The 26715-nt window shown below is 49.0% G+C and overlaps 1 protein-coding gene across 2 annotated transcripts in view; it reads left to right on the plus strand.

Moving 5' to 3' along the window:
- Positions 1-26715, plus strand: part of NUP133 (nucleoporin 133) — a 1444728-nt gene that overhangs the window by 589993 nt on the left and 828020 nt on the right. For both annotated transcript variants that reach the window (XM_069606929.1, XM_069606930.1), the window contains one exon: positions 21917-22039. In XM_069606929.1, the coding sequence (XP_069463030.1) occupies positions 21917-22039 (123 nt within the window). The remainder of the gene's footprint in view (positions 1-21916; positions 22040-26715) is intronic.

Consider the following 26715-nt stretch of genomic DNA (forward strand, 5'->3'; position numbering starts at 1 on the left):
AAGCCAGGATATCAGGCTTGTAAGGCTTCCTTAGCAAGGTGGATGGTTGCAGCCATTAAGGAGGCCTATGAGGGGGCAGCACTAGCCACTTCCGGCAAATATGCATGCGCAGGCTATCGGAGCCAGAGGCACGTTCTGTGGCAGGTCATCGGCCGTGTGGCCACTTGGGCCTCTCCTTCGGCTTTCGGCAAGCACTACTGTCTGGATGCCAGCTCTAGGTCAGAGGCGGCCTTCGAACCGGCAGTATTAAGGAACTTGTTTTCTTAAGCAGGGTCACCTTCCCACCCTGGGGCTACATTCAGTTGTAATTGCCCATGCAGTATGGAGGAAAGGGAACGGGACGTAAGAGCAATTATAAGTTCTTACATCCCGTCCCCTTTCCTTCCATGGGCGTCCCTTCCTAGGGACGGGAGACAGAACCTTTTTCACCAGAAAAACCTTCTTGCCCTTTAATTTTAGAGGTGCCCGGGGGTGCCACCCTGGGAACATAGGCTACCCTGACTCTGCCCACCAGCGCCACTCAGTAGTCCCCTTTTTTTGCGTTGACGGGAACGGACCGATTTCACCAGCGCTCCTGGGCTTGGCCCTGCCATGTAATTCAACACCCTCTTCCCCGGATTCTTCTTTTTGTCTTTAATTGTCATCCAGGTACTTGGTCTTCCGGCATCACGCTCCATCCCGGCGCATGCCGACTTCAGTGGGCTTCAGCAGGTGTCCAGCCTGCGAGGGGCTCTTTCCTACATTTGACCCCCACACTCTTTGCCTCCGCTGCCTTGGCCCTGACCACAGCTGGGACAGTTGTACCGCGTCCGCTGCTCTGACTCCACGCACACCGAAGAACAGGCTAGCTAGGTGGAGGGAGCTCTTCGAACCTCCAGAGGACTTTAAGATGTTTGTCAATCAGAGATAGAGGCCCAAAGGAGGGCTGCTATTTTCCATCGCACCCCGTAACAGCGGCGACTTCCAGAGGAAACGCCCAAGCGGGAGGAACCTCTCGGGGTCTTTCTACCAGCACACGCACCGAGGCTAGTTCAGCTACCGGCCTCACCGCCGAGGGGTCATCAAAACCTTCCAGTATCAGTGCTGAGGGACTGCAAGGTTGTTCTACCGGGTGTACACCCGAGGGGCAACGCCCTAGTACCGGCTCAATGTCTGAGGGGGCGCCTGCACACACCACTACCGGCCACACTGCCGAGGGCAATACAGCTTCCAGGCCTAGGCCTAAGGTGCAGCGTAGGCCACTCGCTCCACACCCAGGGGCTTGGAGGAGGCCGGGCCCAGGGAGTCATGCACCATGACTTTGGCACGCAACTCGAAAAAATGGTCGCCGTCCCAGACAACATGGCGGCTCGTCCGATGCCGCACCTAGGAACAGAGCAGGCGGGTGAATGAGTTTCAAGGTGGGTCCGGTGTCAACCAGGTACGTGGCCTACAGTTTATCCATCAGCAGCGCTGGGCAGATTACCCCTGCAACCTAGGCAGTGTGCGCTCCGGCCCCAGCAGCCCCCAGCCACTCCGTCGATATCTCTTGCCTCCTCTTCTCCCCCCCCGCCCGGGACTTGCTCCCTCCGGTCACTCCACCGGCGCCCATAGTCATTCCTCCCATGGCTCCGGCGCCACAGGCCCAAGTGCAACCCCTGCTGCCCCTGCCGGCTTCTTCGATTCCGGTTTTCCTGCCTCCCACGACTCGGGCAGTCCTGCGCCAACCTCCGCAGCAGCCTCCGACTCCGGTCTCCACGCCACAGTCCACGGCACCCAGCACCCCTACGCCCGCTCCAGACCAGCTGGACACTCTGGTGGACACGGATGAGGAGGAGGACCCTGATACGCCATCGTCAGCAAAGGCCTTCCTTGACAGGCTTATAGGTTTGGCAGAATATTTAGGCCTTCCTCAACCCGAGGTAGAGCAGCCCGAGGAGGGGGTCTTGGCAGAAGTCCTCACCCTAAGATCCCCTACCAAGACGGGTATCCCGATGCAGAAGGACGTTATGGCACTGGCCAAAAAGGGGTGGCTAAAGCCACACATAGCCCAACCTGTCAATCGGCGCCTCGATGCAAAGTATAGAGAGATGGAGGGGGATATACTCTTGCTGTTGGCGCACCCTCAACTGCACTCTTCGGTAATCGCTGCAGCGTCACTTTACTCGTTAAGCCTGTCGTCCTCCGCCACCTTATCCTCTGCGCTGCTAGGCGAGGAGGAGAAGATCTTGGAGGTGTACGGGAAGAAACTGTACTCCAACGCCTCCCTGCACCTGCGTCAGGCCAATTCGGATGCCATGCTAGCAGCTGCTAAACAGAACCTTCGGTGGGAAATACGGGACTCCCTACCGGAACTTCAGGTGCAGTACCAGGCACGCTTCAAGGTGGGTCTAGGAGAAGCCAGGCTGGTAGCGCAGGACATCATGGAGTCCATTGTGGCCCAGATCGATACCTCTGGCCGGGCCATCTACATCGCCACGGACATGAGAAGGACGGCCAGGCTTCTGGCTACTAAGTTTAACCCCGAAGTCCAGGATCGCATATTGGACCTTCCGTTAGAGGGTAGTAACCTCTTTCACTCCACCACCGACGAGGATTGAGATATAAAGAGAAGCTCACAGACTGTGAAATCTTTATCCTAATGAAGGCCACGCCCAAGGCGTACAACCAGTTGCATCAACGCTCCGACAAGGGCCGGGCATTCGGCGGCTTCCGGGCATTCCAGGAACGGTGGTTGAGACAACCAGACTGCTCGCTGAGTCAGCACCAGCGCAAGCAACAAGGGGGGGGGAGCAAGGGCTTCTTCCAGTCTCCCTCCTCAGCGGCAGCCTCAGAAGGAAAAAAGGCATGACATGTCCCTTCGGGTCCACGTGTCTCCAGTGGGTGGCAGGCTGGCCTCTCACGTGCATTTCTGGTGCCAGAACTTTGCGGACCCCTGGATCCTATCTGTAGTATCCATGGGGTACTGCCTACCGATACCTCCTTCTCCTCCCTTCCACTCCCACAGAGTGGGACGGCAACTCTGTTGTCGTAGATCTGGTCGCTCGTCGAGAGCCAGGCTGTGGTTGAAGTACCAGCCTCCCAGAGAGGATTAGGCTTCTATTCCAGTATTTTCACCATACAGAAGAACAACCACGCTGGCCTGAGAGTTGTGTTGGACCTATCCACCCTCAACCTCTCCCTCCATCTTCAGAAATTCAAGATGGTTTGACCAGCACTCATTGCAGAGACACTAGACAGGGGAGACTGGATGTGCTCCCTGGATCTGAAGGACGCCTACTTACACGTCCCGATTTGGCAGCCACATCGCTCCTTCCTACGCTTCAGAATCATGGGTGGTCATTCCAGTACACGGTGCTACCCTATGGCCTCAACTCAGCCCCCAGGGTATTCACCAGACGCATGAATGCAGTGGAAGCCCTCCTCAGGGCCCAGGGCCACCATGTCTACCCATACCTGGACGACTGGCTCGTCAGGGTGAGTTCCCCGGAGGGAGTTGCCCATACTTCCTCCGCCCTTATGAACACACTCCACGACCTAGGGTTTACTATCAAACTCAAGAAGTCTCAGCTGCCGCCCATGCAGAGCGTCACCTTCCTGGGCCTCATCTGGGACACATGCTCCAAGAAGTATTTCCCTCGGAGGACAAGATTGCGGCCATCGAGAGGGCCACAACGCACTTCCTTACCAGGGCAGTGACCTCAGCTTGGTGGTACCAAAACTTACTGGGTATCATGGCAGCGGTCCTTCTGGCCGTGCCACATACGAAACTCCGGATTAGGAGATTACAGCTGCACTTGGCAGCCTCATGGAATCAGGAGAAAGGCTGCCAAGCGGAGCTGGTCAGCATACCGCCCTCTCTCCACTTGGACCTCACGTGGTGGTCCAGGGACTGTAATTTGCAGACTGCCCTTCCGGCAGCCACCCCCGCAGGTTACCATCACTACGGACTCCTCCCTGGAAGGCTGGGGAGCCACTCTGGACAGCCACAGCACCCACAGTGTGTGGACCCAGCAGGAGTTGCCTATCAACTGGCTGGAGCTCGGGGCCATCTGGCTAGCCCTCTGCGCCTTCCTTCCGCTCATTGGGGGCAGGACCGTCCTGATCCAGACCGACAACTCCACCAGCATGTACTATGTCAAAAAGCAGGAGGGTACCAGGTCCCATCTGCTGTGCAACCTAGTGGTGAGCATGTGGCAATGGGCCGTGGAAAACATCTACCTCACGGCCGTCCATCTCCCAGGCGAGCCAACTTGGAACCTGACAGGTTCAGCAGACTGGGAGAAGATAATTAAGAGTGGCAATTGAACGGCCAGGTGCTGCACGTGGTCTTCAACACATGGGGCCATCCTCAGGTGGATCTATTTGCCTCCTGGAAGAACAGGAAGTGCCATCAGTTTGCGTCTTGGCAGGAATGGGGCCCCGGCTCCCTAGGCAACACTTTGCAGATTCAATGGGAAGGAATGACAGCCTATGCCTTTCCTCCCACGCCCCTGATCCCCATGGTACTTTGCAAGATTAAGGAAGCTTGTCACCTTAGCATCATCTTGATAGCTCTTTGGTTTCCGGCGAGACAGTGGTTCTCAGAGTTGATCAGCCTCACGGACAGACCACCTATTCACCTTCCGCTGGGTCCAGCACACCACCTGTCCCAGCAGGGGGGCAGGGTTCTCCACCCTGCTTCTGAGAAGTTAGCCCTTGCAGCGTGGTTTCTAAGCAGATCACCCTTAAGCACCTGAGCCTATCCCGGGCTAACCTGGAGGCCACCAGGAGCCAATATGAGTAAATGGAGCAGGTTCTTTCACTGGGCAGACTCTGAGATCATCGACCCCCCCACCTGATGTGCACGCTGGACGATGTGCTCTCCTTCTCGGCACACCTCGCACACTCGGGCATACAGGTGGACACATGTCGCACCTATCTGGCAGCCCTAGGGGCCTACAGAAATTCGGAGGAGGTCTTCTCCTCTTCCAACCCGATAGTCAATAAACATCTGGCGTGCTTGTCCAGGCTTTACCAACCCATCATAAAACCACACCCCGTGTGGGGACCTCAATGTGGTGTTAGGCGCCCTGGCACACAAACCATTCGAGCCAATGGTGTCCGCGGACATCAGGCTGATATCCATTAGGACCGCTATGCTAGTAGGACTCGCATCCACTCAGTCAGCGAGATCCATGCTGTGTTGGCATCGTAACCCTATACCACTTTCCACAGGGACAAGGTGGTCCTGTGGACTCACCCGGCTTTCCTATCTAAGGTACCCTCCGCTTTCCATCTAAACGAGAAAATAGTCTTACCTACATTCTTCGCTGACCCCAAAGACGAGGCTCAGAGAGTCTTGCACTGGGACTCGGACGCGCTCTGAAATTCTATCTGGACAGCACCAAGGGCTTTCGCAAGTCTGACACACTTTTTGTCACCTTTTGGGGGCTCCAGACCCGGTTATCAGGCATCCAAGGCTTCTTTTGCACAGTGAAAGGATGCCGCCATCAAAGAGGCCTATGTGGGGCAGCACAAGCTGCTGCCAGCCAACATGCACGCTCACACGTTAAGAGCCACGGCCATCGCATTCCAGCAGCCGGTGCCGTGGCAAGTCATCAGCAGGGCAGCCACCTGGGCCACCCCTTCAGCTTTCTGTAAGCATTACTGTTTGGACGCCGGCTCTAAGTCAGACACGGCCTTCGGACAGGCCGTTGTAAGGAACTTGTTTGCTTAAGGAGGGTCTCCGCTCCACCCTGGGGCTACATTCAGTTGTAATCGCCCATGCAATATGGAGGAAAGGGGACGGGATGCAAGAGTAATTGCAAGTTACTCACCGTAGTGACTAACATACTCTTAGTCCTTAGGCCCCTTTCCTTCATATGTCCAACCATCCTCCCCCCTAATAATACTGGTGTCATTAGGCAATGTTAAATATTGTCGACGCGGAAAAGGGTACTGAGAGGCGCCAGTCGGCGAGTCAGGGGAGCGCATGCACCTATGGCCACGCGCCTCCAAATTTAAAGGGGAAGAAGATTTTTGTTCTGGTGAAAAAGGTTCCGTCTACCGTCCCTAGCAAGGGTCGCTGAATGCCCTATACAGCATGGAGGTATGGGGGCTATGGACTAGGAGTACGTTAGTCACTACGATGAGTAACTTATAATTTTTCAGTAACAACAATAACTTCTTTAGAAAATGATGCTCTATTGGAGAAAAGGCTGTTCTATTGGTATGACCCCAGATCTCAGAGCCATAAAATGCTGCTGGCAAGGCCTGTTTTTCAAAGAATTCTACAGCTGTCGAAATTGTCCCACTACCATGTTTCAAAAAGAAGGAATAAATGCCCTCACTATGTTTACTTAAGCTAATTTTGACTTTGAGGAGTTGATCCGACCAGCCACCAGTTGAGCTAAACCTAATTCCCAAGTAATCAAAGAACTTAATCTGCTCCAACTTTAGACCACCTACCTCTAGCACCAAGGGACAGGGCTTAGCGAAAGGAGGTTTAAAACCATGACTTTGGTCTTGTTGGCATTCAATTCTAACCTAAGCTCTTTGCACTTTTCCATAAAGATAGCAAGAGATGTTTTCAACCCCTTTGGTAACGTTGGGAGGATCACTGCGTCCTCTGCAAAAAAAAAAGAGTTGGCCACCTCTTAGATGCCATCCTAAGAGTGTCGAGGGCACTCTCCTCTAGTGCATCCACTATTCCTTTGATATATATTGAAAAGAGAAGCGGGGCCAAGACGCATCCTTGGTGGACCTCCTTCTGCTCCTCAAATGGTTTCGATTGTTCCCCACCAGTCCTGTAGCGAACCATGGCCTATGTATCCAAATATAGTAGTTTTATTGCGTCAAGTAGTGGAACTGGAGCTTCACTGCCCTCGATAACTTGCCACAGAGCTTCTCTTGGTACTGAATCAATAGCAGTTTTGAGATCCAAGAAGATGGCATATACATTTGTTTTGCACAATCTACTATATTTCTATATTAAGAAAAGCAACATGCAGTGGCCTTCACTGCCCCCACCCCCACAAAATCCCATCTGGGTATCACTGATGATCCCTCAATCATCTACCTACTTTTGTAATTTAATTTGGAGGACTTTTCCAAATGCTTTCCCTGCACAATCCAATAATGAAATCGGGCGGTGGTTTTCGTGTTGGGCTCTTCTGACTTTTTTGTATCTTGGGTCCATCATTGCCTCCCTCCATGATCTAGGGACTTGCCTTGAGCAGATAGCAGAGCAGCATTAAAATCCCTGCTGAAGACTTGGATCCAGACAGTCCATTAATCTCTATAGAAATTCCAGTGGTATGAAGTCCGGACTGGCTGTTTTTCCTAATTTCTCGGAAACCAAGGCCTCTTCCACATCTTCTCTAGAGATGAACAATACATCTACGGGGAGTGGGTGGACATGGGCAAATCGTTGGTTTTAGCCAACCCATATATATTTCCCGGGGCTGCATACAGACTGGAAAAATGGCTCTTCCATACATCACCTGGTGCACAACAATGGCTAGTCTGCTCGCCATCCATCTCTCCCTGGGTAGCCAATTTGCAAAATTGTGTCATGTCCCTATCGTCGGAGGGGAAATATAAGGCCTTCCAGGAGGATTTTACGTTGTGCCCTTTTTTCTTTAATAGCACCCTATGTTTGGCTCTTAGATTATAAAGGGATCTTCCAACCACTGAGCTGTTAGATCTTGTGCATACAACTGTCACACTTTTCCCTACAACACTCATCATACCAGGGATTTGTAACCCCCACCCTCTTTTTGCCTTATCATTTGACGTAGTCAAGGATGGAACTATTTTCCTGCCCAAGGTCACAAATTCTGCGATTACAGCACTAGTTGATAGGCTAGTATTACAGATATTCCCCACATTCACCTCATTAGCTGCATATGTCTCCCCTTTTAATTCCCTTCCAATCCACTTTGCCCACTTCACAGTTTCCTGGCAAGGCCTTCTGTTACAATTAGATGATTAGACCTCAAGCTAGCATCCCCATGGAATGCGTTCGTCCCAATGTGAGCATCCACCTGTCTCATTGACCTTAATAACTTGCTCTGCTCCCTGCTACCTACGATTGCTTGATTCTGCCTCTCTCTAATCTCCTTGTTATTGCCCTTGTAATTATCTTGTATATTTCTTGTATGTAATGTTGATATTGTTATTCTCGTTTGCATACTATGTAACTGTAACTTCAAGAAATGCGCCCAGATGTCTTTGGGCCAGGCACACCATATAAATAAATAAAATATAAAAATACAAATCAAGGGTGAGAGGGTTATGGTCGCTCCCTCACTCCTATCAACTACAACCAAGTCCCCAGCTCTAGACCAGCTGCTGCCAGAAATGAGGATGTAGTCGATTTTAGAGGATCCCATGGGGCCCCTTAAAGTTGTACGACCTGGTTGATCACCTACAAATCTCCCATTGCAGGTACTAAGATTTAAATTCGCAAAATGCACGCCAATTCTACCGCCGCTTTATGAATTCTTTTAGGGGATTGGGCATTCAAAGGTGGTATCGACCAGGCAATATCCTGATCTTCTCACAAATCTTAGTAGCCTCCAATAGTTCTAGCTGCAAATTCATGTCACCTGCAACCAGAATAGATTGGCTTTGTGAAATCGGAGGATTTATTTATCTGTCATTTGTAAAGCGCACAAAACCCTGGCTCTCAATTCCTGCAACTTCAATAAGTTCTCAAAGCCTGAACCCATACTCGGTCTATTATATAAATTAAAGAGCAGAAAGCGCTCACCAATTTTTGTAGATACAGCCAAAAATTGGAACTCTGGTAAACCAGTGTCAACGGAAACCACCTCCTGATCCAAATTGACGACATGCCAGATCTGCAACCCTCCCACTGTTCTTTCTCTAGGGCCTTTAGTTGCAGGGACCGTAACATTTACAAAACCATGAAAATCAATAGGATCCAGAGCCCACGTTTCCTGGAAAGATGGGACCTGGTGCTGTATAACAAAGCTGCAGCAATCTGGGTCCATGACTACTCTTTTTTTGACTGCTTTATTCCATTAAATAATTTCTACAGGGCTACTGACAAGATAATCTCTCGCCGCCACCACCTACAGTCAGTCCACCTGGTCCAAACAGAGTCTCGTGGTGAGAGGATCCCCTCTCACCACAAGATGCTCTGCCCCTTAAGGTCGCAAAGCCCCTTAGTCTCGGGAGGATAGCTCAGGGGAAACATGCTCACCTTGGAAGCAAGACGACACAGAGCAACACAGGTCCAATCCCCGGGTCTGCGCTTAGACATTTCTGGGTATTAAGCACTTTATAAATGACCTATCCTATCATAACATTCCTATTCACACCCGCATTACTCGTGTGCTGCCGTATTCGAGAATGTTGTCTGAGGTTGGAATCAAAGTATTGCTGGGATTGTACCAATATACTGACACCCCTCGTAGGGATAACATGCAAGTCAATACTCAAGATACCCTCCACCAGTTCCCAAGAGGTCAAATAAACCTCAATATAGTCAGTACTGGAGTTTGGTAGGGCGCCCCTAACACATTTTACAAAGTCTTTCCCAATGACCGATAGGCATCCCTTGGTCGCCCTAAACCAATGTAAACACTTGTTCTTGAGGGCTCCTCTATCCTCGTAAACACCCCAGGCTAACCGTGGGGCATTGGTCATAAGAACCAGCGGAGGCCTGCAACCTCCAGTCCTGTTTAGACCAGCCTCACGAGGCACCTGGTCCAATCTATCGCCAAGGGGAAATAAGTTTGGACCAGAAACAGGGGGATCCAAGCCCCTGTTGCTGCCTATAAATAAACCCATCAGCCATTGCTGAATTATTAAGAGTTTGATTTAGTTCTTGAGTGTCATGGAGCCGTGATCGCCAGATTCCTCTATAATCTGAGAGGGGCTTCCGGCTACCTATGCTCCTTGGCTTATCTTGCTTTTGGCCAGCCCGGTTACCTTCTGCGTTGCCTGCCAGGACTCCACTTGGCCTCCCCAAACTACTCCGACCCAGTTTTCTCACTTTCCTCCCTAAATTGCCATTGATTGTATTCCACTTTGCAGGATTGCTATGGGCCTTGGGGTTGTCAGGCGTAATTGCTTCACAGACTGGTGGGAACTCCCTCGGTGCTACTCTTCTGTTAGGCAGAAACCTGTGCAGTTCCCTTAGGGACCACTGCAAAAGATTTAGGACTACAGGTGGTTGGCAGTAAACCCAATTGGTAGCAGTCTGTACCACCCAGATTTACCTGGTAGCTGTGGCTGAGCAGTCAGACTCCTCTCAAGATGAGTTATGCAGTATATAGAGTATACACAATAGGTACAGAGATACAGTAGCACAAGCAAACACTGACCAGAGCTTTGGTGTAAACGTGTATAATTATTTGTTTAAAGACACACTTTTAAATTACACTAGCACAAAGAGAGGTAAGTAAATTCAACACAGTCACTATATATATATATTTCTGAGGCTTGTGGAATCTGCTTAGATCACATGCTGTGCATAGGCCGACATCTAGTGGAAGCTGCGGAGTATTACAGTTTGTTTTTCGAAAGTCGAAAATGGGCGTCGACACAGGCGTGCCAGTAATACTATCCCTAGTGTGACGTCCACTGTACCCAAGATCCCTCACGCGTGTAGGATCCTCAGATTGTTTTTTTCCGCCATACTGGTCGGAAGCATCTTGCGGAGTTCCCTGGCCTTAGCCATACTTTTGCTGTTATTATAATTTTAATTCTTATTCATTCCCTTCCCCACCCCAACGTCGACCCTCAACCTCGACGACGGCTGGAGAAGTCATCGACCGTCGACTGCTGCACGACGGATCTGGGCCTCGGTAGGCCGCTGGCCTCGGCCCGGGCCTAGTAGGCCGCTGGCCTCGGCCCTTACAAGTAGGGAGAGTGGGGGGTGGTACATACTCTTCACTCTTGATATATAGTTACATTTATATATATTCCTACACTTAGCAGCCCGCTGCCTTAAGGTGCGTATGGAGGGTACCCCTTTTCAATTCTGCCCCAAGTGCAATCGCAAATACCCTTGGGTCGACAGGCACGCCACGTGCAATCTCTGCTTGCCGAGGGATCACCCCGAAGCGAACTGCAGAGCGTGTAGTAGGTTTAAACCTAAGACACTTAAGGACCGTTCGACAAAGCGTTGGGCCCACCACGCCAGGCAGGAGGCCATGGCAGCGGAGGGCGCCTTCAGCGATGGCAGCGACGCCGTACTTTCGGACGGCGAGGGCATTACGGCGTCGAAAGACAGCCGACGAGCGCAGGTCCCCGACCTCGGAAGGTCGTCCGGCAAGGCGGCTATGGGGAAGACCCCCGGCGACGCAAGCGCTACACACCTAACACACACTAAACACACTAAGACCAACCGGACCTCGACGACGTCGACTTCCCGGAAAGAGGCACAAAAAGAACGGTCCGACTCGGTGTCCTCTGGGCGCTCTCGATCGAGATCGCCTCACGACGCAAGGCAATCATCCACTCTTGCCAAGAGTGCCTCGCTACACACACTAACGGAAGTTCGATCGTCGGGAGACGAAGACGACTTCCACCCCCAGGCCGCGCTCCAAGATACCGAGACCGCGGTTAACACCAGTGAGGCCCCACGCCCGAAGCACACAGATACCTTTCCAGACCCTCGACGCCAGGCGTCGAAAGTCGCTGGGGCCCCCAAGGGACAGGGAAAACATTTTTCCACGCACGGAGAAGGGGGGAAACAGCGGAAAGCACAGCCTTCCACCCCTGTAAAGCCTAAGCAGACAAGCAAACACAAGTCTACCCTTGAAAATAAATCACCTGCTAAATTAATACCCTGTTCCAGGGAATGGTCCAGTGAAGACATAGACAGGGTTATGTCTAGGATGTCTTCCTTGGCTGATTTTTATGATAAGAACCCAGAACACTTTCTTTCATATAACCCTCAAGGGGCCACACCCTCAGGCTCCTCCGATCCTATCCCGCTAAGTAAAAAGCCCCGGGTCGAAAGACCTGAACCCTTCGAGGTTCAGCCTTACTCCACTCCATATTCTACTCCACTCCCCAGTTATCAGGGACAAGTTTTCCCTGAAGAGGACCAGGAGTTTGCAATTATGGAAGAACAAACCGGGACAGATTACTATGCAGAGGATGAGGACCTGGAGGAGGGAGAAGATGAGCAGGAAATTTACAGAGTAGATTCCCCAGTACAAAGCGAAGCCCCAGTTACTGACTCTCCAGTTGATAACCAGCCCCTCCTTAACGAGGTTCTCGCTCGAGCAGCGGAACACTTCCACATCGACACCCACGGTGTACAGGAGGAAAGGGACTTCGCGGAGGAGTTTGTAGGAGAGAGAAGACCAGTCGCTCAGACCATCCCTATCCTCAAATCCATCCAACGAAGAATAGATCCTTCCCTGGTGAATCCTAACCTCACCAGAGCTGTCAACCCCAGAATTGAAAAGATTTTCCGGGCAGCCCAGTCTGACCCTCTGTATATAAAGGGACATCTTAAACCAGATTCCCTAGTGGTGACCAACACTAGAAAGAGGGCTGGCACGCCCTTATCTTCATCAGAAGCTCCTCCCGACAAGGAGAGCAAAAAACTTTACGGGTTTGGCAGAAAGGTAGCCTCAACGTCCGCCTACCAAGCAAGGATTGCGAATTCCACCACCCTGTTGGCTAGTTACAATTGCCATCAATGGGAAGAAGTCGCGGCGCTCATTGCCTCTGCTCCAGAACCGTTAAAGGGCCAGCTGGCTCGGATCTCGGCAGAGGGGAGAGCCGTGTCTGGTTGCATTTTAAAAGCAACTTTCGACGCCGCTGACAACGCAGGGAGATTGATAGCAGAAGGTACTGTTATCAAGAGACATGCGTGGTTACGGCAGTCGGGATTCAAGACAGAAACCCAGGCTTCTTTAATAGACAAGCCAGTGGAACCCGACCTATTGTTTGGGAAAGCGGTCGAAGACGCACTTAAAAATGCCAAAGATGAATATGAGACGCTCAAATCCCTTGGCCAGCTTACCAACAAACCCCCTAACCAGAGGGGGAACAATAATTTTCGTCGCCCACGCGGCCAAAATTCACAAAGAGGCAACTATGCCCAGGGACAAGGTACACAATGGAATAACAACCAGCAGTCTACCCAGAGTTACGGCAGGGGTAACAAGAGAGGTCGTGGAAGAGGCAGAGGCAGCCCCAACAAGGGCGGTGGCACGCCTCCACCAAAACAGTGACGCTCAGTTCAGGGTCCCTTGCCACGCAACCCCAGTAGGGGGACGCATTTCCACCTTCACCCAGGCTTGGGAAGGGATCACCTCAGACAGATGGGTGCTGTCAACAGTATCCGCAGGATATTGTATAGAACTACTGCAGCGTCCCCGGAATCATCCTCCACGACAAAGAGTGCACTCCCTAGAGCATCAAAGGATCCTTCTCGAGGAGATCGCCATTCTGCTAGAAAAGGACGCGATAGAACTCGTCCCAGGACACCAGGTAAACAAGGGTATCTATTCAACTTACTTCCTTGTGCCAAAGAAAGATTTGACAATGCGCCCAGTATTGGACTTACGGCCTGCCAACAAATATGTCAAGCCCCAAAAATTCCGTATGACCACGCTACAAGAGGTAATCCCCCTCCTAAAAAAGGGGGATTACATGGCAACCTTGGATATGAAAGATGCTTATTTTCATATTTCCATGCTCCCAGCGCACAAAAAATACTTGCGCTTCAAGGTGGACAGTCGCCACTACCAATTCAAGGTACTGCCCTTCGGGATAGCTTCAGCACCAAGGGTATTCACCAAGGTACTGGCGGTGGCGGCTGCACACCTACGCAGGGAAGCAATCCCGGTGTACCCTTATCTGGACGACTGGCTCATAACGGGGGAAACCCCAGGAATTTGCAGGTCAAACATTCAGAGGACTATCGACCTCCTCCACGAATTAGGCTTCTCCATCAACGAGAAAAAGTCAAGTCTGGTGCCAAGCACCTCAAAACAGTTTCTAGGAGCTATCCTAGATACTCAGAAAGGATTGACCTTCCCTTCGGAAGAGAGAATTCGGAATATACTTCTGCAAATTCCGCATTATCAGTCAGGTCAACAGATAACAGTACGCAAAGCTATGCGGTTACTGGGCATGATGGCGTCATGCATTTACCTGGTCCCCCACGCGCGTCTGCGCATGCGTCCCATGCAGGAATGGTTGGCGAAACAGTGGTCTCAGGCAAGTGGTCATTGGGACGATCTAGTGGTCGTTTCGCCAACACTCGTACAGAGCCTACACTGGTGGACAAGAGAGAATCTCGCAAAGGGGAAACCCTTTTACGATCCCGAAGTACAAGCCGTGGTGACTACAGATGCATGCCTGACTGGGTGGGGAGCTCACCATCTCCACCACACAGCTCAGGGTCTCTGGTCTCACTCAGTAGCCAAGAACCACATCAATCTGCTAGAGCTTCTGGCAGTATTCCGAGCGCTAAGGGCGTTCGAGCCCCATCTACTGAACTTGTCGGTGCAGATCAGGACGGACAGCACGACAGCCATGTTCTATCTGAACAAGCAAGGGGGGACTCGTTCGCCAAATCTGTCCAAGCTTGCCCAGAAAATATGGATATGGGCACTCAGACGGAACATCTTCCTGTCATCGCAACATGTTCCAGGGGAGCTCAATTCCCTAGCGGATGCTCTAAGCAGAAACTCCCTCCCAGAAGAACACGAATGGGTCCTTCACAGAGACGTAGTAGAAGATCTCTTCTCTCAGTGGGGTTTCCCCACTATAGACCTATTCGCCACAAGCGAAAACAAACAATGCGCAGGATTTGCATCCAGGTTCCCCCAGCCGGACTCCCAAGGGAATGCCCTGTGGATGAACTGGTCAGGGATGTTTGCGTACGCTTTTCCACCAACTCCTCTCATCAGGAAGGTGGTGTACAAGATGAACAAGGAATCTATGACGCTCATCCTAGTTGCTCCCATGTGGGCGAGACAACCATGGTTTCCACACCTACGCAGGATGGCGGTGTGCGAACCCATCAGACTCCCAGCCTGGTACAACCTACTGTCCCAGCAACAGGGTCAAACAGTGCATCAGGAACCCAACTCTATGAACCTAGCAGCATGGCTCCTGAAGTCATAGAGTTTGGACATCTCAAATTACCACAGAGGTGTATGGACATTCTAAAGGAGTCCAGGAAACCAAATACAAGGCACTGTTACTTTGATAAGTGGAAAAGATTCGTTATCTGGTGCCAGAATAAACAAATCAACCCGGTTGATTGCACTCCTTCCAACGTTGTGACATACATGCTCCACCTGCTGGATGCAGGGTTGGTTTTTAACTCGCTGAAAGTACACCTGGCAGCCCTCTCGGCTTACACCACATCCCATAACAAGGTCTCGTGGTGGAAAGTACCAGTGGTTAAAGCCTTCATGGAAGGAGTAAAGAGACTTCACCCTCCTATTTCGAACCCACCGCCAGGATGGGACCTCAACGTGGTGCTAGCTAAGCTCATGGGACCCCCATTCGAACCCATGCATAAAAGTAGTCTCAAACACCTGACTTATAAAACGGCCTTCTTAGTAGCCATTACCTCCATAAGAAGGGTCAGTGAAATTCAGGCTCTGTCAGTGCAGGATCCTTTCTTTACTATCCACAAGGACAAACTGGTTTTACGCACACACCCTAGGTTCTCACCTAAATTCATATCCAAGTTCCATGTAAACCAGTCCATCGAGCTTCCGGCTTTCTTCCAGAACCCGCAAAGCTCGGCTGAGGTGAAACTACACACCCTAGATGTGCGTAGGGCGGTCCTATACTATGTAAATAAAACCAGACCGCTAAGGAAAACAGATCAACTGTTTGTCTCCGTAGCTACAGGCAGAGAGGGGGATCGCGTCTCTAAGGGCGCTATCTCGAAGTGGATTATCAACTGTATACAGCTGTGTTACTCTCTTTCTGACAAGACTCTGCCTTTTACGCCAAGGGCCCACTCTACTAGAGGCATTGGTGCCACTCTGGCTTTCATTGCAAATGTTCCCCTCGACACCATTTGCAAAGCGGCTACTTGGAGCTCTATTCACACTTTTACTCAGCATTACTGCATTGACACTCATTCCAAGACAGATACACAAGTGGGACAAGCGGTTCTAAGACACCTGTTTGCTCATGACCCTTCTCACATCCCACCTCCTTCTTCTGGTACTGCTCGCTAATCTATGCACAGCATGTGATCTAAGCAGATTCCACAAGCCTCAGAAGGGATACATTACTCACCGTAATCGTATTTCTGATGCTTGTATCTGCTTAGATTCACATGCGACCCACCCTTCCTCCCCTCCGAGAGAAGGCGCATGATTGCTTGTAGTCTTACCTTTTCTGTCTATCTGCTTGGATTATCTGTACTCACGCTACTCCTCATGCTTCCTCATGTCAGAAAAAATACAATCTGAGGATCCTACACGCGTGAGGGATCTTGGGTACAGTGGACGTCACACTAGGGATAGTATTACTGGCACGCCTGTGTCGACGCCCATTTTCGACTTTCGAAAAACAAACTGTAATACTCCGCAGCTTCCACTAGATGTCGGCCTATGCACAGCATGTGAATCTAAGCAGATACAAGCATCAGAAATACGATTACGGTGAGTAATGTATCCCATATACAACCCTGATTACTTATTAGACAAGTCGTCTTAATGAGAAACACCACTTATTTTCAGACAGAGGTGAGCTCTTAACATAAGATGGCACTCTAATAAGTTATCAAAAAGGGAGGGAAAAGGCAAAGTTAGGAAAGCACACAAATTTCAAGACTTTCAAAGAACCACAGTGAGGCAGGTTAGGCAAAGTCTACTGGAGAACAAGGAAGTTCAAATGCCAGGCCCACTCTTAGAGAGCAAGCGAAATGTGTCTAGGATCACACAGTGGGGTTATGCCCAAAGAGTCTCGGTAGATAGTTCACAAAAGATTCAAGTCATGAAAAGTTAGTTAACAGGTCCCAGGCTAACCCAGGTTAGAAAGTCGAGGATTTACTGTCCCCCCGAACGATCTGTCGCACGGGAAGCCAGGCGGGACACAGTACCTGAAAATGGGAAGAACGCTCCAGCGGGGGCAGTTGTTCCTGGCAGCGGGTACAAGTCGGTGTTTCGTCCAGAGGAAGAGGAGGTCTCGACGTGGAGGAAAGCTGGAGGTCGTTGCGCTGCCAGGGAAGAAACCAGCCGCGGAGTTTCCCAGTTACAAGGTACCACCCTTTTCTTTGCGGTAGTGGTAAACCGTGGTATTCCGGTTGCCGGGGTTCTTGGCACGGGCAAGGCGGCCACGATATGGTCCTGGAAGGCGAAAAGACGGGCAAACTGGTTATCCCCACCAGTCAAAGGAAGAAGACTCTCCGGGCTGGAGATCTCCTCTGTCGTCGGGAAAAGTGGTGAGACAATTCAGCAGGGCTCCACCGGTGGTGTCGTTGTTGCAGGTCGGCTCGGCTTCTCCCTCCTCGGATTCTTTAGGTCCTGTGGCGACTTCTGAAGTTCCAGTCCCCAAAGCCCTGCTTTTATGCAGAAAACCCCCATTCATTCAGCCTAGCTGTCACTCAAACATGCTAAGTGGTGAGCCGGGCGGCTCACCACTTGGGCCAATCACACAAGAGTGCGACTTGAGTTGCTGAGGCAACTCAGTCCAGGGTCCCTAACCCCCTCCCACACCCCCTGTGGTACCCAGACAGAGTGGCACCACTTTTGGAGGCTTCTGTGGTGAAGCCCGCCAAAAAGTGGAACAAAGGGCTCAATTGGGTTGGAGTCACAGAAGCGAACACAAATGCCATTTTGGAACCAAGTTTCAGCAAAAAATACCAACCAGTGAATTTATATTCCTTTAATAAACCTGGCGGTATGTTCGAGGCTATTATAAAAAGTGGTAGCCTCGAACAATGGGAAAATCCCATAGGAATATATTTGCGGTCGAAAATAAAAAGTAGTATCCACTGCCACCAGCCAAAACTCGGTCGGGGGGGACTGGACAGTGCCCCCTCGAACAGACCCTGGGGCAATCGAAATTGCCCCAACCAGTACGTCCACAATATGATGGTTTGTACTGGTTCTGTTCACAATTTGAGACTAGTAAAGCCAATGGTGACTTTACATGCCCTGGGAGACCGTAGTCAGTCCCAGGGTATGGAGTCTATGTTTGGGGGTCGCTACGACACCCCTGGGTTACTGCACAGAGGGTCCTGTGTAACCCACATGTCAAAAACACATGAAACCCTATGGGGAAAAGGACCCCATAGAACACATACAAAGTCAAAGGAACATCTCTAAGAGTGGGAGGAAAAGTGTCTCACTCTTAGCAGGAGAAACAAATAAACCCCAAAAATCCAGCAAAGCTGCTGGGGGACTCACTAGGTTTGGGAAATTAGCCTTTACAGAGAATTCTCCCCAACACCTTCCATCAATCGAGGCATTTGCTCAGGAGCTTGAGGGCTCAACCAGCCGCTCTCTATTTGGCTGTGTTCTCCTCATGGATTGCCCTTTCATCCTCTGGCCTTCACTTCCGTTCTGCCCCTTCCTCTTTTCCTCCTTGATGAATCACCTAGCACTGATCCTCTCCTGCTCCACCCCTCTTTCCTTTTTTTATTGTCATCGCCTCCCTTTTGGCGTTCTGTTGTTCTTCTCACTTGTACTCCTCTGTCTCCTTTTGACTTTCGTCCTCTTCCTCCTTATACTTTTTCGCAGCCTCCTATTCTGCTCCCTTCACTGAGGTTTTCCTCTCTTCCTCTGTGCCTCTCCTCTTCACCCATGATCCGGTTTCGCAGATATTTTCTCTTGCTCCTTTCTGCTAATCTTCACCCCTTGGGTTTCACCTCCACACATACATCCCTCCACTTTCTCCTGCTTTTGCCCCTCTTCGCTTCTGCCAATTTCTCTTGCTCAGTTGTTTGCCCTTTCTTCTTACTGCTCCTCTTCAGCATCACCACATCCTTCTTTTCACCTCCTCTACTTCTCTTTGATCTCCCTTGTCCTCTGGTCTGCTCCTGTCCTTCAGCTCTGCTCCCTGCCCTCTACTCTTTCCTTTTCACTGCTCTGCACCACACTATCCTTCAACCCCTGCTTCAGCTCTTGACTCCCACACATTTATCCTTCTCTAGATTACTGCTGTAGCTGAACCAGACATGGTTGCATGCCAGAAGCTCCACTCAGTTCCATAATTGTCAAGGAAATCAGGCAAGCTCCCTTTGATCCAGGGTTTTTGTCCAAAACCGTAGTCTAGTGGTTTCCCCTGGACAGGGAGAATACAAAATCGATGCATGGGTCTGAAAAGCTGCTGCTTTGGTCAGTCCGACCTGACCTTGAGCTTTTCAATCCACCTAGTCTAAGTACACCCCTACCTTGTGGGCTGTAATCTCGGAGGTGACCATCAATTTGCCTACACATGTGATGACAAATGGGTTACCTCTCTGGTGGAGGATGGAAAGGAGGCCCCTTATCTGTGTGATGGGCACTGGATCAGTCATAGTCTGGCACTCCTGGCTGAGCACTTCATCTGTGCAAACTAGTGGCTTGCTTGCCAGGGAACTACCCCTCACCATTGGCTAATTGGCTAGTGGGCTTGTGAGTGGCTATGTGCTTACTCCTCTGCAGGCCCACATCTTGGCTCTGCATTCCTCAATTATAGATGCCGTACAAGTTATCTGCGATTGCATGGACGAGTGTAAACATAGACCACTGCTGGATATCTCTGTTGAATCCAGACCTCTATAGCAGTGTTCCTCTCTCCATAAACGTCCAAAGGAGCAGGTTCACGACATGTTTGGTGCTAAAGCACCAAATCTTTGTACCATGTGTTACCTCTGCATTGAATCAGTGACATTTCTAACATTGTGCTCACCCTGTCTTAGTTTTCAAACTTCACGGTTATGGGGTAAAGTAAACCCCCTTTAACATACATAATGGTCTTCAATACTAATGACCAAGGAACTTTCCTCAGTTGCTGAGGGGGTGGGTGGGGATCAGCGGGATTGGATTCCTCACAGCTGGCTAGTGTGGTGAATTCCCCGAACTTTCTATCAAGCAATTGCAGAATCAGGACCAAGCCTCTTAGTAATACAAGTTGCAAACCTATGGTGTATGCATAACTCTCTGTTGTTCTCCCTATTGTATTGTATTGTTCTTCTTCAAATTTCCCTCTGAATCTCTTCCTACTACCTCTGCGACGCCTGACTGCCTATCTTTTATCCAGTCCTAGTGTGCCTCTAATGATCTCTGTCCCAATGCAAGCTGTCTGAGTCTCCTTACCTGTTGTCTTGCAACTGACTCTCTGGCAATTCCCCCTCTGTGGAACCTCTAGCACTTATCCCACTTCCCTTGTCCCTTCTTTCTCTCCATGATATGATATTATATTTATATCATGCTCGTACACCAGTGTTTCAGAGCGCGACCAGGCAAAGGGAGGGGAACAGGGTAGAACAAAAACAACAATCTTACTAGGCCCAGTGACATTGAGAACGCGCAAGTGCATGGGAAAGGGAAAGGGGGGACCGTCTATGGAAAGGGGGAAAGTGCAGAACAGAGGAGAGAAACAGAATAAATATTAACAAGTAAATTAAATACATAAAGGCAGTGAACAGTGGTAGTGCAGCCAGCAAGTGGCAAGTGCTAGGTTAGTCAGGGTATATCTGATAAGTGCAGAAGAAAGGTGGGTGTGGGCCTGTATGGGTACAGATACAGACCCCAGTGTAAGTGGTGGCCCGGAGGCCGTGCAGGAGGGTGGCAGGGTGAGCAGGTACCTGGGCCCGAAGAACAGAGGGTGGCCAGGTGCACTTGCATGTTCCGAATGTTCAGAAGGCCTAGCAGGATCCACCTCTGCCTTTGCTCATCATTGTTGTTTGATTTGCCTTCCATTCCCTTGTTCCTTCCCCTTTGCGCTCTGGGCGCTTTGAAACACAATGTCTTGATGTATAAGCGCCTTACAAATGCACAATACAATAAAAATTCACAGTGGACAATCTGTTTAATCGGACCTTGTTTGTTAGATTTAACTCTTCCACCCTAAAAACAGGGGTAAATTCTATGATGCTTAGCATGCCTCTTGAGAATTTCCCCATATAAGAGTTAAGTGCATATAGTACAAAGTAACCACATCTTCAGTGTATAGCCAACGTAAATATTATTTTTTATTCTGCCCTCAATCCCAGATTACTCACATTTCCAAGTGTTGTAATAGGTGCTTTTAAAAAGTTTCATAGTACTTAATGTATCAACCTCAGTGGCTGATTTCTTCCTGCCAGTGTTTTAACTTTCATAGTGCAGGTGTAACCCCACATCATAGGTAGGTATTTTCTTGCAGACCTATCAATAAATATCTTGGTGTTCGTTACCCAAGAGACTATAATCTCCCTTTTCTTTGTATTACTGCAGGGGAGGATTTTGAATGTGTTTTTATTAATCAATTCATGGTTGGTTTCTTGAATTTATTCCATGCTTTTGTTCCCTTTGCAGTTTTTTGGAGATTCACTCGTTGGGGGAATTGAGTTACACTTAAGTTACTACATTAAATTGCAGCAAATGGTACACCACATTTTTAAACATAACACTTTGTGTTAAGCTTATGTACGTTTTCTGTCGTCTTGTGTGGGGGGTGTTCTTTACAGCTGCAGTCTTCTGGTGAATTAAAATTGCAGATCAGTTGAGCTTGTTAGATAGCTATGGGAGTCACCACTATCCACTAGGTTTGGCATAAATATGAATAAGTCTGAGAGTTGTCATTAATATAGCAATGTGTCCTTTCAGAATTACCCACACTTCATTGTTCTATTTGCTTAGAGGGTCCAGTGTGCTTCCAGTTAAATATCATGAAACGAAGCCCTTATTAGTTGGAAACTTGCTGTACTAGAATTTTGTGGTGCATAATGTTGAGGCAGCTATTACATTTTGTAAACATTATTTATGCTCAGTGTGTTCATTTGTCCTTCTAGGTTTCACAAATTGATTCAATTTTTGAATGCTTAATAGATGAAGAACAGTCCGACTTGGAGAACACACCCCTTGACTCAGTTGAATGGGCACAAATTGTTGTAAATGTCAACAATATCCTGAAGGTAAATTTTTTTTTTGTTCAATTGTAACCAGCTCAATTATTGTTGCAGAGAAGGGAATGAACATATAGAGTCGCACATAGTTTTAAAACTGGTTACATTATTTTTACAAATCATGCACAATTGTCTATTTGGAGTTATTTAAGTATGATGGAGATGCTTTCCTTGTTTTCTCTATGCATCTTGCATGTCTTTGTATTCACAGGTGGCCTAAATAACACACCAATTCAGAGATGGTTCAAGGGTGTTAATAAAATATTTTGCCTGGGTGCCAAGGACTGTCACTCTCTCGTCTATAAAAAGCAGTTTCCTCCCTAACTTTAGTGTCCCTACTCCCCAAGTTTGTTGCCAAAACATATTGGCTCTTACTTTCTAAATGTGGCCTTGCTGTCATTGAGAGACTACATGGAATTGCCTCATTTGTCTAGACTCCCACAAGGGCTTCCTTGTCTGGACCTACATTGCTATCAACGTTAGTTCTAGGGTGCGGTAGGGATGTGTCTTTCAGACACTCAATCCCCACTCAGTTTTCTTCCTTTTATGCCCTGCTGTTCTTCTCCCCATCTTTCACTCTCCCTCTTCTTCTCCTACTACTCTTCTCCCAACTCCTCCATCTCTCTTCTATGATGTCCCTCTCTCTATTTCGCACATCCACCCTCCGATCTTACTGTGATCCTCGATCTACTGTTCGCTTGCACCCTCCAAACATACTCCCGACTACTCTCCCTCCTCAAAACTGCTACTCTCCCCACCACCTCTACTCTCCACACTACTATGACTCTCTATACTAATCTCCTCACTCTACACTACTACTGCGCTCTCGCTCTACAGTACTACACCCCACATTCTCTTAATCTTTCACTAATATTCCATTCACTCCCTACACGTCCGCTAAAATTCTCATTCAACCCTTCTTCACGCACACTTACTATACAGTACCAGTTGCTTTCAACAACCAGTAGTAACTCCCTTGCCACGTAAATCACAACCACACTCCAGTTCACCGTCTGTCCTTCTGCATTCTTGGTATGCCACTGCCAGCTCCTCTGACCTAACCTGAAAAACCCACACTTTGTTTCATGTCACCCTTCTTATCCTCCCCCTCCCATTGGACTTCTTCCCCTAGCCAATCTCCTCCTGACTTTCCCACCCGATACTCCAATTCTATTCAGTTCACTTCATTATGTATATTGGGATATAAAAACATCCATTAAACACAAACAAATACATAGCTTAAAATTCATCACAAATATAGAGTGTAAATAAAACTATTACCATGGCAAAATTACTACCCCATACAAATCAATTAAAAATCATAATTTTCAAGACAATAAGACAAAATCTTGTACCTTTAAAATCCCCTTTCTGATGTACATAGCGTTTTTCAGGTACGACAACAAGGCCCATGCATTCAATTCTGATTCTGCCATCAAAAACAGAGCGTGCCTATAGCAGCAAATATCAATGCGCTTCATAATCTGCCAAATAGTCCGTTTTCTGATGTCCCCGTAGCTGGGGCAAAATAGTATAAAATGTTTTCAATCCTTTCTTGGAGCCCCACACAATGGGCAACTGGGGTCATTCGGGTATTCAGGCCACTTTTCGGTATTACCCCTCAACAAGAGACAGTCCAATCTTGCCCTCGTAATGAGCCATCTATGTTGCTTTTTCGTGGCCCACACGAGATACGGCTGTATATCGGGGACCTTACCAATCAACCTATGTTTACTATCATGATAGGTGGCCCATGTACTGTAAGGGCCTGTTTGTCTGCGATCCCCCAACGCACAGCCTCCTTATGAACTCTCAGCTGCATGGAAGATAACACTACTACAGGAGGAAACTGTTCCTGGACATCACTAGTGCACAGGGAATCCGTTACGTGCCTCAACCAATGGATTTTGGACAAGGTTTGCTTGGCCAACGCACTTCTTATTATGAAATGACAGAGTTGCATTCTTGTTTGTCCATAATCTCAACCAGAGATTACTAGGGGTGACTGCCCATTCATCCTCCCAGTAGACCTTCCCCAGTTCCCTATGGACTGAGGCACAAGAGGATGAGCCGGGAAGTCCAAGAACTTTAAAAAAAAAAGGTTTTCCATACCCTGTAATCCAGACTTGGAGTGGCCCCACAAGGATGCTCCATATAGGGTAGCTGCCTTGATTTGTGTGGTGTAAACCTTGATGACTGATTGCAAATGCTGACCCCTGCACCTTGATTGAAAGCGGGATATACCCACCATAAATGGTCTAATTTTCAATGATTTCTTCTTCACATGGTCATTATCCGGCATTGCCTCTGAAAACCTGATCCCCAAATAGTCAAATTCTACTACCCTTGGGATAGATTCCCCATTGCAAACTATGCATTGCATCTTTGCATGCCTCTTCCCTCCTGTGCACCCTATCGCTGCCTATTTAGTGAGGTTCATCTTTAACCCTTAACCGGTTATAAAGGTAGCGTATGCATCGACCGGAGCCTGTAAGGCCCTACAGGTTCTAGCTATGAGGACCGTATCATCAGCATATGTTAATACTAAACCCCCCCCCCCCCCCCCCCTCCCTCCTGAGGCTCTGGAAATCCACACCCGTTCCCACCAGGTCCTTCCACAACCCATTATAACACCATCCAAGCATGGATGGCAGCCAACGGACTATGCCTAAACTCTGACAAAACAGAACTCATCCTAGTATGACTCCCTGGCACTCTTAAACATCTTGACACCCAGTTTAGTCATTTCACCGTTGCATTGCCTGTTAACCTGCTAATTGTATTCGTAACCTATTGTCTAATATGCAAAAATGTAAAACTTGCTGTATTCCTAACCCACTCGTACCCTCCCTGTAACTAAATTCCCCTCAAGTAACAGCGCCACGATGCCCTTGGGCTGTTTGTGCGCTATACAAAAGTAAAAATAAAATAAAAAATTAAATAATGTAAAGAGTATGGGGCAAGCACACACCCTTGCCGAACCCCCAGCCCTACATTGAAACACTTGGAGCACCTACCCCCTGGCCCAATGTGAACACTTGCCCTATTGTCTGTATGGATCTCCTGAAGCACCACCAATGTTTCCTCTGAGCACCCCATGGACTCAAGCACGGCTCACAGCTTCACTCTGTCTCCTTTGTCGAAAGCAGTGCTCAAGCCCATGAAAGCAAGGTAGACTGCCTCCCCCCTGCAAAACATAAAATGGGAGACCAGCAGATATAGATTCAGTGCCTGTTTCATAGTACCCAGTCCCGGGTGGAAACCAAATGGGGTATCGCCAGGACCACCCCTTCTGCAAGCCAGGTCTCAGTATGTCCTAACAGGACACAACCAAACATTTTAAAAGAAGTATCCAAAAGAGATATTGGCCAGAAAGACGATGGAATAGTTGGATCTCCCTTTTTAAAAATTGGGGAAATGGTTGCGGATTTCCAAGAGGGCGGATAGAGACCCGTGCCCAAGCAAACGTCAAAGACTAGGGTCAGTGCCAGTCCCCATAGGTCAATCCGCTCCGAGAAAACATCTGCCAGTATTGCATTTGGTCCTGGAGCACGATTATGGGCCTGTGCCCCAATTGCTTTTGTGACCTCTTCTACTCAAAAGTTAAGTGTAGAACCACAACTCTCCCTCCCCTCAGGTTCACTACTAACACCAAACAATGTCCCAAAATGTGATACCCAGTCTTCTGCCCCCACGTGGGGTATCCTTATGGCCCTCCTTCCCATTATAGACAATGTAACAAATTACCCAAAACCGTTGGCATCATTGGTCTTGTTGGCCTCAAGAAACTCCTCCCAAGCCTGTTCTTCAAGCTCAATTATTCTATGTTAGATCACCCTCTGGTAATTTGCTCTCGTTTGAACAATATTACCTTTAGCAGACACAGGGGATTTTAGGGCAATTATAAGAGCATGTTAAGCCAACCTGCAGGCCTGATCAAACCAACCCCTCCTCCCGCAATTCCCCATTGATTTGTACTCCACCAAAAAAAAAACTTGTAAATGCCTCCAGGATGACCATAAACAAGCCCACCACCACTTCAGGTTTACCCAAGTAATCAAGGATTCCACATATTTCCGTGGTCAACTCAGCCACAATTTTTGAATGCAAACCCAAGGCTTTGATTTTCCCTCAGTTAATCCTTCTTAATGAGGCTGGTTCAGTTTCAACTTGACGGAATACACTGTCTTTTGGACCCTCCCTTCCAACCTCTCCTTTGATTGTTAAAACCAGGGGGTTATGATCACTGCTACCCACTGTAACCACTTCAAAGCTCACTAGGTCTTTCCACAAATCTAGAGATAGACAGAAATAATCTTTATTTGAAGAACCCAGATGGTTGTGGAACGTTAGTATCCCTGGAATATCCGGCTCAATACGGCCATTCACTGATATCATGCCCCATTCAATTAGCGAAGCACTTAAGTCCCCTTACGCATACTGTGGAATCCTCCATTCGAGGTTCCCGAACCTGTGGAAGTAGATCCTCAAATGCCTCATAAATGTCTTTTGAATTTCCACACCCTATTCTAAGGTTAAAGCTCCCCCCGTGCCTCCCAAATTAGCCTAATGTTGGTACGCTCTCAATCCGCCCGATACTTATCCTCAAACCCCTTTACCTTCTCCCATCTATTCCTCTCTGCCTTGTGGGGACTATTATAGAAATTTAGAATATCAAATGTATC

This window comes from Ambystoma mexicanum, chromosome 4p, assembly GCF_040938575.1.
Source record: "Ambystoma mexicanum isolate Mex_15411 chromosome 4p, UKY_AmexF1_1, whole genome shotgun sequence".
Classification (NCBI taxonomy): Eukaryota; Metazoa; Chordata; class Amphibia; order Caudata; family Ambystomatidae; genus Ambystoma; species Ambystoma mexicanum.